Genomic DNA, 15639 nt, shown 5'->3' on the forward strand with positions numbered 1-15639 from the left:
GAGCGCATCATATTCTCAGGCGGAAAAGTCTCGCCAATCCCGTCTCATGTGACTCTTTTACAGACTCTTTTAAAGCTTTTAGTCATCCGCGCTACTAATGAATCTTATCAATGAATGAGAGATGAGATGAGACGAAGAAGAAGAAGAATGAAGCTATTAAAAGCAGCTGCTTTTATCTCACAGCTCGGGCAGCGATGCGGACTATCAGAAGGACAAGTTTTATTTTAGTTTTATTTATTTTTACCTTTCAGTAATGTGAAACATTTGCGTTCGCACATGTCTCAGCTTGTTATAAAGTCAGGCTCAGAGCACGGGGTCAGCTAGGGTACATTATGTACTTGTAGAGCATTAACCCTTAATGGCCTTGCTCAACATTCTAGCAGTGGCAGCTTCATCCCCTGACTTTAGGATCACTAACCTTGTGCCTTTACAGTTGAGTAACATTATTTTTTTAACCTTAATCTAACCTTTTTACACCCGGTCACTTCATGTGTGTTGTCTCTGATCCGATAGCTATCTGATTTGTTAAAACTGTTCCATTTACATCAGGCCACATGAACGCGTCTCGGCGAATCGGATATCGATCCAATCTTTTTACTCCCGCCCAAAATGCTGATATAGTTTACCTCATTTCCGGGGTCATTGAAACGGAACACACTTTGGTGTATGCGGTTTTCAGAATGCGATCAAAAAGAAGACGGAAAAAACTGGTTACGACGGTTATTCTACAAAAAAACAACATTTACTGTTTGCTGCGTTTTCGCTGGCGGCAGCAGCGCGTTTTAAGACCCGACGAGACGCCTGGGTGAAAGATCACCTGCGGGTGACGTACTTCCTTTTGGGAGGAGTATAGCACTGACGTATGTGGCTTGAACAACCACATGCATTTACACCTGTCCAGTTTCATCTGAAACGCGTCCCAGACCTCCTCCTGAAGGGGTTTGTACCATCGGATTTATATCCGTCTCCAAAACGTTTCGGAGGGCGTTTAGACCTGGTCTTTTTACCATCGGATAGCTATCTGCTCACAGAAAATACATGAAGTGACCAGGTGTAAAAAGCCCCAGTAAGATGTGGACATACGTGTCCCAGACCACCTCCCGGGGTAGATCGATTGAATCGGCTCACATCATGTCCTCGAGACACGTTTAATTATTTCACACATGAATCTATCTCTCTTTAGCGCTCGTGATCCGATCACCCAGGACACTGGTAACGCGGATTGATTTGACTCAGTGATTCAGTGAATTGAATCACTCGCAGAAAGTGAATCGAATACGTTGTGTGTTTTGGGATGCATCTTTTTAAAGTTTTTTCGGTAGATCTTTTTTTTGAGACGCTAGCCAGAGCTGCAAGATGCAAACTGAGCCAAAGGACAGAGCTGTAGTTCTACACAAATGTCACTACAGCCAGAAAAGAAAATAAGCACTGGATACGACACATAATGCTTTAAACTAGTTACTTATATAAATAATGTCATCACGTATTTAGTGCTGGCTATTTATTTGTTTGTTTGTTTGTTTGTTTGTTTGTTTATTTATTCACACACTCACTCATTTTCTACCGCTTATCCGAACTACCTCGGGTCACGGGGAGCCTGTGCCTATCTCAGGCGTCATCGGGCATCGAGGCAGGATACACCCTGGACAGAGTGCCAACACATCACAGGGCACACACACACACTCTCATTCACTCACACACTCACACACTACGGACAATTTTCCAGAGATGCCAATCAACCTACCATGCATGTCTTTGGACCGGGGGAGGAAACCGGAGTACCCGGAGGAAACCCCCGAGGCACGGGGAGAACATGCAAACTCCACACACACAAGGCGGAGGCGGGAATCGAACCCCCAACCCTGGAGGCGAACGTGCTGACCACTAAGCCACCGTGACCCCTTTATTTATTTATTTATTTATTTATTTATTGATTGATTTTTTGGTTATTTTCTTTCTTATTTATTGGTTCATTTATTTATAGGAATTCTACACTCACTTCACAGGGGTTTGGTTACATTTTTCCATCCGTTCTTTATAAGGCCTTTTTCAGCCCTTTGTTTTTTTGGGGTTTTTTTTGTTTTTTTTGGTTCGTAAAATGATGTACCAGGTGGAATCAAAGCCAAACACCAAACAAACTAACAATATCGATTGCCCTCTGATTCAGACACAGTAAACAGATGCCCCGAGTGACCCGTGTTTCTTCTCTCTGTCAGTGTACTTACAGAACTTAGTTGTGTTCAAACCTGCTGGACTCAATCAGAGTTTCTTCACTTCAGAGCCCAGACATTTTCTCTCTCAGAGCCATCATGTGAGGGAGTGAAGTGAGTCTTGCGGTTTGAGTTCGTGAACCCTTCGACCCCAGAGAATGGACTTTATTTAACATGATTTATCACTCATTAATGAATCAAAGTATTTATTCTTATTAATAAAATTGTATTAGCATTTTCTGATATGCGTCATTATCGAGACACAGTAAGAGAAAATGACTACAGTGAGTATAAAAACTTCGGTCACGGAGGAAGTGAAGAAGCTCAAACGTGTGTGGTTATAAACGGTTAAATAAACAGATGCTGTTCACTGCACTAGTATTTTACAGTGTTTAAAAATAAATAAATAAATAAGCTGCTTTACTCACACCGCTGTGATTAGAGACTGAAACTGTCACAAGCAAGAGCTCGCTCTTACAGGAGCTTACACACACACACACACACACACACACACACACACACACACACACATATATACACATACACACACATACACACAGACACATACACACACACATATGCACACACACATATATACATACACATACAAACACACACACATATACACACACATATATACACACACATACACATATACACACATATAAACACACACACTCACATACACACACACACATACACACATATACACACACACACACATATACACACATAGACACACACACACCTACACACACACTCTCTCTCACACACACACTCTCACACACACACAAACACACACCACTTCTTATACAGTAAAAATTAATAAAGAAAAATAACTTAACTCTCCAAACATCTCTCTTTAGCAGCTCTGTAACATTAGCTTTAATAACTGCACTGACTTTTATTTCACTTGACGTTTTTTCCCGGTGTCCCGAGAGCTCAGCGCAAGTGCAAGTCAAACACACACTACTGAACACACACTTCTACTGAACACACACTTCTACTGGAATGTCTCACACTTCTACTGAACACACACTTCTACTGAACACACACTTCTACTGGAATGTCTCACACTTCTACTGAACACACACTTCTACTGAGCACACACTTCTACTGAACACACACTTCTACTGAACACACACTTCTACTGAGCACACACTTCTACTGAACACACACTTCTACTGAGCAAACACTTCTACTGAGCACACACTTCTACTGAGCACACACTTCTACTGAACACACACTTCTACTGAGCACACACTTCTACTGAACACACACTTCTACTGAACACACACTTCTACTGAGCACACACTTCTACTGAGCACACACTTCTACTGAGCAAACACTTCTACTGAGCACACACTTCTACTGGAACGTCTGCTTCAATGACTGAAACTCTCTGAGCTATGAAGGCAGGAGGGACAATGAGGAAGAATTCTGAAAACGTTCTGCTTTCTAATAACACACACACACACACACACCTCTTTTGGATCTCCCACTCCCACTGTTATGTGCGGAGGATCAGAGGAATAAATCCTGCACTCTCTCCTGCTCTGATGCTCCACTGACTCTGTGGACCTCAGTATCTGGGCTGAAATGATTGTCACTGCCAAGATTTATTATGGTGCCGTCTGTGAAAAAATAAAAGTGTCTCTGCAGCATTTTTCTGCTTCACCTGCTCTGGGGCTGATGGGAAGTTTGGTCTGTTAAAGTTGTAGCAGGAATGTGACGTGTGACGTGTGTTTTATGGCCAGGATCAGGATTAAGGTGGATCTGCTGAGCTTCACGGCTAAACGTGTAACCATCAGATCCTCAGATGTTGTACTTTTGGATAAAGATGGAGATGTGACATGATTCAATTAAGCCAGATGTGTATCTGCTGTACAATGGAACAGAGTGTTGTGAATCTCACACACACACACACACACACACACACACACACACACACACACACACATGAACACAGACACACGTACATGCAAACATAGTCACACATACACACACACGCATACATACATACACACACACATACACACACACACATACACACACATACACACACACACATACACACACATACACACACACACGCATACACACACACACACACACACACACACATGAACACAGACACACGTCCATGCAAACGTATTCACACATGCTCACATACACACACACACACACACACACACACATGAACACAGACACACGTACATGCAAACGTAATCACACATACTCAGATACACACACACACACATACACACACACACATGCACACAGACACACATACATGCAAACGTATTCACACATGCTCACACACACACACACACAAACACACACACTTGAACATACACACACAAAGACACACAGACACACAAACAAACACACACACACACACACTTGAACATACACACACAAAGACACACAGACACATGTATACACACACACACACACACACACAAACTAACACACACACACACTTGAACATACACACACAAAGACACACAGACACATGTATACACACACACACACACACACACACACACACACACACACACACACAAACAAACACACACACTTGAACATACACACACAAAGACACACAGACACATGTATACACACACACACACACAAACAAACACACACACTTGAACATACACACACAAAGACACACAGACACATGTACACACACACACACACACACACACACACACACACACACACACATTTCTGAAAATATCATGTAAAGTGTTGCTATTTCCTTGAGAGCAAATGCCAAGCGACTCGACTCCGCTGAGATTCTGAGAAACATTCCAGGATTTAAATGTCGCTCTGTCCTGTAGAGAATTCTTTCTTTTAGAGACATCACTCATCTCCTCCGTCTATAAACAAATATTTATTTATTTATTTATTTGTTTGTTTGTTTGTTTGTTTGTTTGTTTATTTAACCCAGTGGGTTCAGAGATTAAATGCGAGGCTGTCTGGGAAAACCAGCCTGACGTCACCTTGCCTTAATTCAGACAGACAACCAAAAATAATTTAAGAGATAAAAAAAAAGGTGAGGTTGGTTGGTGAGGAGGTTACGTTTATGTAGCGAGATGTTTATTTCTTACAGACCATGAAACGAGCGACATATTTCAGTTCAGGAGAGATTCCAGAGTAGAAAGTGTGACTTACGACCATGTCGGTTACCCCAGGCTGCTATCAGCGTGGAGCTTTCCCAACCCTAGCCAGAAAGTTTAGCCGTAGCTTTTCCAACCTCCGTGTTTCCCGACTCGCCGATGCGCTACAGAGCCGTTCAGCAGGTGTGTTGGAGCAGATTAACACACCGTTTCACAGCACCGTGGCCTCTAGTGGAGCAGAATATTGCCGCGTTGCCACGTCCTTGGTTTCTCCTCCGTACTGCTGAAAGCGACATGTAGCCCGGCTATGTACATTACAGCACTTCCCCACGGCGGCCTGTTTGCTTTTAAAGCCCTTCAGCACATTTGTGTTATTATGTGTAATCTAGAGCTTGCACTGGGTCTAATCACACACACACTCACACACACACACACACACACAGCATGCCTGCGAGGAGGCGATACAGCTACAGCTTGCACGAGTATTAATGGTCTGCATCTTTATTTCGCACACCTCGGAAATGAGAAAAAAAAAAGATGGGGGTTTTATTATTTTGTGTACAGATATTCAGCAATAATCAGACTTGTGTAAAAGTGCCACGTTTGTCTTTATAATCTGTGACATCCGTTTGCCAAGTCGAGTTAAAATCACTCACGTCTCCAGAAAGCCGTGGATGTTCTTCTGTGGCAGCAGACAAGCAATTTGGCCGCAACTAAAAAACACGAAGAGCGATATTGAAGAGTAAATGAGGTCTGAGAGCGCTGAGGTTCAGCATTAGCTTCACGGTAGCTAAAGATTCTGTCTAGCTGTCATTATTTACGGCATTTAGCAGACGCCGTTATTCAGAGCGACTTACATTTTTTTATACAACTGAGGGTTAAGGGCCTTGCTCAGGGGCCGAGCATTGGGAACCCGGTGGACGTAGGAATCAAACTCACAACCTTCTGATTGGTAGCGTGACACCTTAACCACTAGGCTACTACAGTACATCCCTGCACATCAGCGTTCGAGCTCATAATCGTTCATTGGCTCGGAAATGTTTGATTTCTTGTTCTCATAACGAACCGTTGCATGTTTTGTGAATCCTTTCTGGGGGCCACGGTGGCTTAGTGGTTAGCACGTTTGCCTCACACCTCCAGAGTTGGGGGTTCGATTCCCACCTCCGCCTTGTGTGTGTGGAGTTTGCATGTTCTCCCCGTGCCTCGGGGGTTTCCTCTGGGTACTCCGGTTTCCTCCCCCGGTCCAAAGACATGCATGGTAGGTTGATTGGCATCTCTGGGAAATTGTCCGTAGTATGAGAGTGTGTGTGTGCCCTGTGATGGGTTGGCACTCCGTCCAGGGTGTATCCTGCCTCGATGCCCGATGACGCCTGAGATAGGCACAGGCCCCCCGTGACCCGAGGTAGTTCGGATAAGCGGTAGAAAATGAGTGAGTGAATGAATCCTTTCGAGCGTAAGAACAACCTCATCTGATCCCAGGACCCCTTCATTTCCCTTTAATGAACTCTTTCACTCCGGCGGCGGAGGATATTTCTTTCCACTTCCTGTGCTTGTCAGAGAAAGCGCAGTGTTGTTTTAATGCAGAGATCCAGCTCCGTTAACTCACAGCAGGCCTCGCAATGTTATTAAATGATTTCTAATTGGATTTGCAGGTCGCATTATTCATTTAGACTATATTGCTACTATAAAGGGAATGGAAAAGGGGAAGAAAGCCGTGCTGTAAATAGAGGCCCGGGTGGAGTTTCTGCTACGATTGGTTAATATTCAAGAAACACAGGCTTCAACAATTCAATTAAGTGTTAACAGCAGGGGGATCTTAAGGGACGTTAAACATTAATGCTCTTGAACTGGGCTTGGAGAAACAAAAGTGAGATTCGATTAACATGTCACTGCTTCAGAACCACACACACACACACACACACACACACACACACACACACACACACACACACACACAGATGAACTTAACCTCTTTTACAAATTCCAGCTTGTATGCAGTAACATGTGGGAGAGACAGACAGGATTTAACGCAGCGCTTTGAGCTACACTAATTAATCTGCTTCCAAGTCACTGAAATGAATGATGTCATAATTAACGTCTAACGTCCGTCCCTCTTTCTCTGTCTGTCTGCTCTTCTCTCAGAGCACCTGGGGGTTCGTCTGGAGGAGTACATGTCCAGGTTTCCGAAGGTGCGGATCGTACGGACGAAGAAGCGCGAGGGTTTGATACGCACTCGCCTCCTGGGAGCGTCTGTGGCTAAAGGGGAAGTGCTCACCTTCCTAGACTCGCACTGCGAAGCTAACATCAACTGGCTGCCTCCTCTGCTCGGTACGTTCAGCTACCCGTTTGTTTGTTTGTTTGTTTGTTTGTTTATGGGGAGGGCACAAGATGTACATTTTCTCCTGCTTTTCAATCAGTGTGAAAAAAAAAAAGAAAAGAAAAAGAAAAATCAACCTCAACGAAAAAAAAAAAAATCACACTTATCTCCTTCCTCCAAATCGACCAATTTCACCAATCAAATGCGTTTCCTGGTCACTCCTGCAGTGGGCTGATAAAAAAGAGAATCATGAGGTGGCCGATTTCTTTTTATTTATTTTTCTCTTTCAGATATTCTCTCGCTCTCTCACTCTTGCTCTCTCACTCACGCTCTCTCTCTTTTTCTCTTTCTCTCTCACTTTTGTTATCTCTCTCACTCACGCTCACGTCTCTCGCTCTCTCACTGTCTCTCGCTCTCTCTCTCTCTCCGTCTCTTGCTCTCTCATTCTCTCTCTCCGTCTCTTGCTCTCTCTTTCTCATTCTCTCTCTCTCTTTCTACTCTCACTCTTGTTATCTCTCTCTCTCTTTCTCACTCTTGTTATCTCTCTCTCTCTTTCTCACTCTCTCTCTTTTTCTCTGCCACTCTTGCTCTCTCTCTCTCTGTCTCTCTCTTGCACTCTCTCGCTCTCTTTCTCTCTCCACGCATGCGCGGTGGAAGAGTTAGGGTGGTGTGTTGAGCGAGTGAGAGCGGTTGGCGTCTTGCCAATTTTTTTTACATTTACGGCATTTAGTAGACTCCCTTATCCAGAGTGACTTACAACTGAGCAACTGAGGGTTAAGGGCCTTGCTCAGGGGCCCAGCAGTGGCAGCTTGGTGGACCTGGGTTTCGAACCCATGACCTTCCGATCAGTATCCCAACACTGTGTTTAACCTGTGTTTGTTTGTTTGTGTGTGTGTGTGTGTGTGTGTGTGTGTGTGTGTGTGTGTGTGTGTGTGTGTGTGTGTGTGTGTGTGCGTGTGTGTGTGTGTGTGAGTGAGCAGCGTGGTGGAGGAGCATGGTGGCTCAGAGCACCAAACTGTGTGAAAGTGTGACTGGCCAGCACAGTGTGAGGGTGGTGTGTGTGTGTTTTAGAGGTGGGGTACATGGTGGGGCACGAGAACATTGTCCCTGCCTCCCGTATGAACAGTGCAGTTGGGATTTTTTATTTTTTTTTGAACGATGTTCAATAAGTTTGCAAACTGAGTCAGAAAGGCATTGTAGTGAATAATGAACTACAATCGGTTTCTCCCCTCAGTCCCCCAATTATAAATGTCATGCTGTCTAAAGTCCCTCCTATTACTCCTGACGAGGTAATAACCAAAGGTCTCTCTAGGTATGAGTGGTCTCCCTCATTAACAACACCCCCCTTGGCTGTACTGTAAGTCCTCACTGGTTAAACACCTAGCTCAGGGGTGACAAACTCAAAGTCACAGTGGGCCAAAATTTATAACTGAGATAAAGTCACGGGCCAAACTGATTTGTAATGTTCAACCTTTTTCATACGGAAACAAACTTTAGCTTTGCTTAAACACAGGATCTGGAACAACCAGAGCTTGTTATTACAAACACATAAGAAATTCACTCTCTCGCTCATTTTCTACCGCTTATCCGAACGTCCCGGGGCATCTCAGGCGTCATCGGGCATCGAGGCAGGATACACCCTGGACGGAGTGCCAACCCATCACAGGGCACACACACACACTCTCATTCACTCACACACTCACACACTACAGACAATTTTCCAGAGATGCCAATCAACCTACAATGCATGTCTTTGGACCGGGGGAGGAAACCGGAGTACCCGGAGGAAACCCCCGAGGCACGGGGAGAACATGCAAACTCCACACACACAAGGCGGAGGCTGGAATCGAACCCCCAACCCTGGAGGTGTGAGGCAAACGTGCTAAACATAGGCTCTGTGGAGCAGCTTCCCCAAAAAAAGTCCCAAAGTCCATCTCTCCAGGAGGAGACCTTCACACTGGTCAAGGTCGGGAGCAATGTTCAGCTGAGGAAAGGGTCCCAACTTCTACAGGTCTCTGTATGCTGATGGTGCATCACCAAACACGCTCCTGTGATGTTAGGGAGGACCACCGGTGATGTACAGTAAGACTTGTTTGACAAGGTCCAGGTCCTCTACCTTCGACAGGTCTGCTCCCCCGATGTTCATGAGTACATACACATATAACTTCATTCTCTTGCTGTACTCTCTTGCACCATTGATATTCAAGCTCACAATATGAATCAATGGATTCACGTATCTGTGACCTAGCGAGCCGGTATCGACGTGTTCATTGATAGTGACTTGGAAGCACTTTTCTACGTCGCTCTGAATAAGGCCGTCTGCCAAATGACGTAAATGTAAATGTAAATATATGGAAAAAAATACAAGCTAGTCTATTTATATAGAAACTTTACCTGTTCCTAATCTGAATCACTTGCATTAGTTAGTAGATGTCTTTTCTCCATCGTTTTTGCTGGTATGGGTATCGATCCTGTGTATCATATTCATGCCATCTTCAATAATAATAATAATAATAATAATAATAATAATAATAATAATAATAAAAAAGGGGCTTAGTGGTTAGCACGTTCGCCTCACACCTGCAGGGTCGGGGTTCGATTCCCACCTCCGCCTTGTGTGTGTGGAGTTTGCATGTTCTCCCCGTGCCTCAGGGGTTTCCTCCGGGTACTCCGGTTTCCTCCAAAGATGAGTTCACCTTCAGTAACAAAGCACTGAGCACACTGCATTCATTTTCTACCGCTTTATCCGAACTTCTCGGGTCATGGGGAGCCTGTGCCTATCAGGCATCAAGGCAGGATACACCCTGGACGGAATGCCAAGCCATTGCAGGGCACACACAGACACACACACACTCTCATACTACGGACAATTTTCCAGAGATGCCAATCAACCTACCATGCATGTCTTTGGACCGGGGGAGGAAACCGGAGTACCCGGAGGAAACCCCCGAGGCACGGAGTCAATGGATACGTGAGTCTAAAAGTCTGTTGGGAGGAAACACACACAGACCAACAGGTGTTTAAACAAACAAGAAAATCAAAGCACTGGTGAGAAGCTGAAGCTGAGGTGAAATCAGCTTCACTTACTTCCAGAGCGCACCTACCACCACAGTATGAGACTGACACACACATACACACACACACACACACACACACACACACACATTGCAAAGTAACACTCATGATCTTGATGTACCTGACTTAAAGGTGGGGTCTCTGATGTTTGAGAAATGCTTCAGAAAAGTCGGGACAACAAACAAAACAAAAATCAAAACAAACGTGTAGCCAATGCGCAGAAAGGGGCGGGGCTTATCAATATGGGCGGAGAGAGTGTTCAGTGTGCATGTGAGACATTAGCAGAAAGCGGTTTTAACATTGACATGGAGGATAAAAACAAAGAAAGAAAGCAAAGAAAGCAGGAAGTTGGCCACATATTCACAGGTTGGAGTTTCCCGAGTCAATAACTCCTGAGCTAAACGCTATTACTACACAAATAACACCTCTTTTCTATCGTAGTAATGTAGAGAGGCAGCTACAACCGCGTTTTGTGTAGTAACAGCGTTTAGCTCAGGAGTTATTGACTCGGGAAACTCCAATTCTTCGCTTTCTTTCTTTGTTTTTATCCTCCATGTGAATGTTAAAACCGCTTTCTGCTAATGTCACACATGCGCACTGAACACTCTCTCCTCCCATATTGACAAGACCCGCCCCTTTCTGCTCATTGGCTACACGTTTGTTTTGATTTTTTTGTTTGTTTGTTTGTCGCCCCGACTCAGTTTTCCGAAGCAGTTCTCAGACAACGCAGACCCCACCTTTAACCAAACTTTTTCACCTGTCTTGTTATGTTCTTGTTTTTGATCTTGTTCCACTTCCTGCTTCTTGTATTTTTGGATTGTTCCTGCTGATGTTCACTGTTTTTGGCTGCACTTTGTGACATCATGTATTTAGGCATTTTCACAGCTTTAAAGAAGTAAATATCTGATAAGATTCAGCATCAGCTTATACACAGTGTTTCTTGTATCTGAGAACAGTATTGGCAAATAATGATGATGATGATTCATTCATTTTCTACCGCTTATCCGAACTTCTCGGGTCACGGGGAGCCTGTGCCTATCTCAGGCGTCATCGGGCATCGAGGCAGGATACACCCTGGACGGAGTGCCAACCCATCACAGTGCACACACACACTCTCATTCACTTACACACTCACACACTACAGACAATTTTCCAGAGATGCCAATCAACCTACCATGCATGTCTTTGGACCGGGGGAGGAAACCGGAGTACCCGGAGGAAACCCCCGAGGCACGGGGAGAACATGCAAACTCCACACACACAAGGTGGAGGTGGGAATCAAACCCCCAACCCTGGAGGTGTGAGGCGAACGTGCTACCCACTAAGCCACCGTGCCCCCCTATGATGATGATGATGATGATTATTATTATTATTAGTAGTAGTAGTAGTAGTAGTGTAGTAGTAGTAGTAGTAGTAGTAGTAGTAGTAGTAGTAGTGTAGTAGTAGTAGTAGTAGTGTAGTAGTAGTAGTAGTAGTAGTAGTAGTAGTAGTAGTAGTGTAGTAGTAGTAGTAGTAGTGTAGTAGTAGTAGTAGTAGTAGTAGTAGTAGTAGTAGTAGTAGTAGTACTGTATTACTAGTAGATTTCACAAGTATTCACCACATTTACATATTTAGACTCACGTACACTATACAATATATAAGTATCATCACATGTCTTATTCACTTGTCCAGGCTTTAATGTCACACTGAAGGATGTGAGTCTTTACAGTGAGCTTTTACCACACAGCTAAATAGAAGACATGGTGTAGACACTGCGATCGCTCACAGAGCCTAATTACGGAATTGATCTAAAGAAATATCACTCGGACCAGACATCGGAGATCTATTTTAGATTGCACATTAGTCCTCATAGACTTCAACTCCAGCCAGGCTCCAAATAAACACACACACACACACACACACACACACACACACACACACACACACACACACACACACACAGAATTGCTTCATCTCTCCAATTCAACCTGATGCCGTCCACCCACACAGTGCGCTGAGGCCATGGAGTCCATTTTGCTCTGCTTTCTTTTTTTTTTTCTTCTCTCTCCTCACTTCTCATTCTTAATTGGAAATTTTCTCCCTGCCGTCCTTTTGAGACCGCAACAGAGTAAACATCTTGAGTATTCAGATCAACACCGCTTAAGAGCCATGTCTGAAATGGCGAGATGGGGGGAAAAAAAAGAAAAAGAAAAGAAAAAAAAAAAACAGTGAATTCAGCCAGAGGAAGCGAGTGCATTATTTATTTATTTATTTATTTATTTATTTTTTAAGCCAGAGCAAAAACCAAAGATAGTTCAAAATCAATAGAGGCGTCCGTACTGATGTGAGCATGCAGCCTGTTTGTGTTTAAGCTATTCAGGAGAAGCCTTTTTTGTGTCCGTCTCACACACACACACACACACACACACACACACACACACACACACACACACACACACACACGAACACAGTCTCCACAAACAAGCCTCCTGTTGATATAAAGCTCAGAGTAAACATATTATATTTATTAATCATACTTCACGATTAGCGAGAGCTTCTCATCCGATAGCTTGTGTAATTCCGTCTTGTCCAACACTCGAGTGCAGGACAAACAGAATCCTATGGACATGAAGGACACGAAGCTGCGAGTGTAAATTGCTTCTGTGTCCCTCACCACGTCTCTCGCTAGACACTCGAATACCTTTTCGCTCCACGTGTGTGTGTCAGTTTGTCCGAACACATGTTCACATCTCGTCTACGTACAGTATCTCACGCCTGAGCAGTAGCGTTGAGGGAGGGTCCCTTTCTGGGTGACAGATCTGGGCCAGCTTATCTATGGCTGACTCGCTGGAGGCTGGGGGTCTCCGTGTCCGTGCCTCCGTGGACCAAACCCACTTAGAAGCTCTGTAATTGTTTCTAATCGCCAGGCAGCTTCAATTTCTCAGAGACTTCCCACTGGGGCGAGTCAAGCTAAAGAGGCCAAGTGAGCTAGAAACGGACCGAGACTCCCCAGGCATCCAGGCAGTCGTCACACCAACACCCTCCCTCCATTTTTTTCCCTTACCTTCCTACATTGCAGACAAAACACAAGGGATATAGATGACACATAGTTTGGGCCTGGCTAACACTGCTTCTCTCTCTCTCTCTCTCTCTCTCTCTCTCTCTCTTTCCCTCTTTTTTTTTCCATTTTCACACCCTCAGACCAAATAGCCCAGAACCCCAAGACCATCGTGTGTCCCATGATCGATGTCATCGACCACAACCACTTTGGATACGAGGCTCAAGCCGGAGATGCCATGCGAGGAGCTTTTGACTGGGAGATGTACTACAAACGCATCCCTATCCCTTCTGAGCTCCAGGGACCTGACCCCAGCGACCCTTACGAGTGAGTACACATACTCTCGTTACTCTTCTCCGTTCTTAACCCTAGTGGAAGAAAAGAATGAGCCAAACATTGCAGCTTAACATTTTTGTCCTGATTACTTAGTGTAGACTCTTTATACATAATTTGATAATTTTATGACTCTTAATACATTTTTAATTGCTCGCTGCCTCTCTAGCAGATGACAGGGCGATTACGGTTGGAAATATAGAGGAGGCGGAGCTTAATTCATCCTCACTTGATATATCGTACTTGTCATATACAGTATCTGGCCTTTTGATGCTCACACAGGGTCTGGTCTGATTAGCGATGTGACGACGTGAACAAGAGCAGAAAATGTACGACGGACAAATATGAAGGACAAAGAAAAGCCGCTTGCGATGTTCCCTACAACGTATTTACCGTATTAGCTCAACTACAGAGTGAACACGTTGTATATTGTTCATTTGTTTCAGTCATTTGCCTTATTTATAGGCAAAAAACAATCCTCACATTCAGATGGCATTGCTGTCAGCATCCAGTCATGCTGGAGCTCTGAAAGGAAGGAAGGAATCTCACATAGATTTAGGACCTGTTTGGCAGACGCCTTAGAATTAGTTCCACTCCGAGAAAATTGAATACGGATCTTTCTAAAGTCCACGATTCGTCGTCAGGAATTTGATTCATTTTCTCTAACAGCAGCTCTGACAGAAGCACAGCTGCAAATCACAGGTTTATATTCATGCGCTTGTCGTAACGCATTGTGGTTCCTATAGCAACCACAATGAGCTTGTCGTAACGTATTGTGGTTCCTATAGCAACCACTCATTCACAGACTCGTACAGCACATGCTCCCCGTAAAACGTACCTTAGACACGGTGGACTTTCCTGTGAGGAAACGTTCCTTTAGGATTTATTTACAGAAGGAGTCTAAAGTGTCGGCACTTTGTGTCAGTCAGAGGTAACGAGGTAAAGCTGCGTGTTTTTTTTTTTTTTTTTACCTGCAAGAACTGTTATTAAATCTCCACAACTCATGGTTAAAAATATACGATTTAACGGTTTCTTTTTTCAAATCTTGCCCTTAATTAGGGGGGCTTAGTGGTTAGCACGTTCGCCTTACACCTCCAGGGTTGGGGGTTCGATTCCCACCTCGTGCCTTTGCATGTTATCCCCATGCCTCGGGGGTTTCCTCCGGGTACTCCGGTTTCCTCCCCCGGTACAAAGACATGCATGGTAGGTTGATTGGCATCTCTGGAAAATTGTCCGTAGTGTGTGTGTGTGAGTGAATAAGGGTGTGTGTGCCCTGCGATGGGTTGGCACTCCATCCAGGGTGTATCCTGCCTCGATGCCCGATGACGCCTGAGATAGGCGCAGGCTCCCCGTGACCCGAGGTAGTTCAGATAAGTGGTAGAAAATGAATGAATGCCCTTAATTAATTCATCAACGTATTTGGACAATAAATAGCGAGCGTTTCTGAAGCGTCATCGTAAAGGATGTACACAGAGTCTGTATCCGGAACTAATGCCATAGTGTGAGATTACAGAAGAAAACAAGTCTATTTTACACAAAATG

The 15639-nt window shown here is 44.3% G+C and overlaps 1 protein-coding gene across 2 annotated transcripts in view; it reads left to right on the plus strand.

The window, feature by feature from the left end:
- The window catches only part of galntl6 (polypeptide N-acetylgalactosaminyltransferase like 6), a 249528-nt gene that overhangs the window by 171035 nt on the left and 62854 nt on the right, over positions 1-15639 (plus strand). For both annotated transcript variants that reach the window (XR_007140295.1, XM_047811906.1), the window contains exons 6-7: positions 7478-7663; positions 13908-14091. Coding sequence is in view for 1 of the 2 variants with exons in the window: in XM_047811906.1 (XP_047667862.1) it covers positions 7478-7663; positions 13908-14091 (370 nt within the window). In the remaining variant the exon portion in view is untranslated. The remainder of the gene's footprint in view (positions 1-7477; positions 7664-13907; positions 14092-15639) is intronic.

Source organism: Tachysurus fulvidraco, chromosome 4, assembly GCF_022655615.1.
Source record: "Tachysurus fulvidraco isolate hzauxx_2018 chromosome 4, HZAU_PFXX_2.0, whole genome shotgun sequence".
Taxonomy (NCBI): Eukaryota; Metazoa; Chordata; class Actinopteri; order Siluriformes; family Bagridae; genus Tachysurus; species Tachysurus fulvidraco.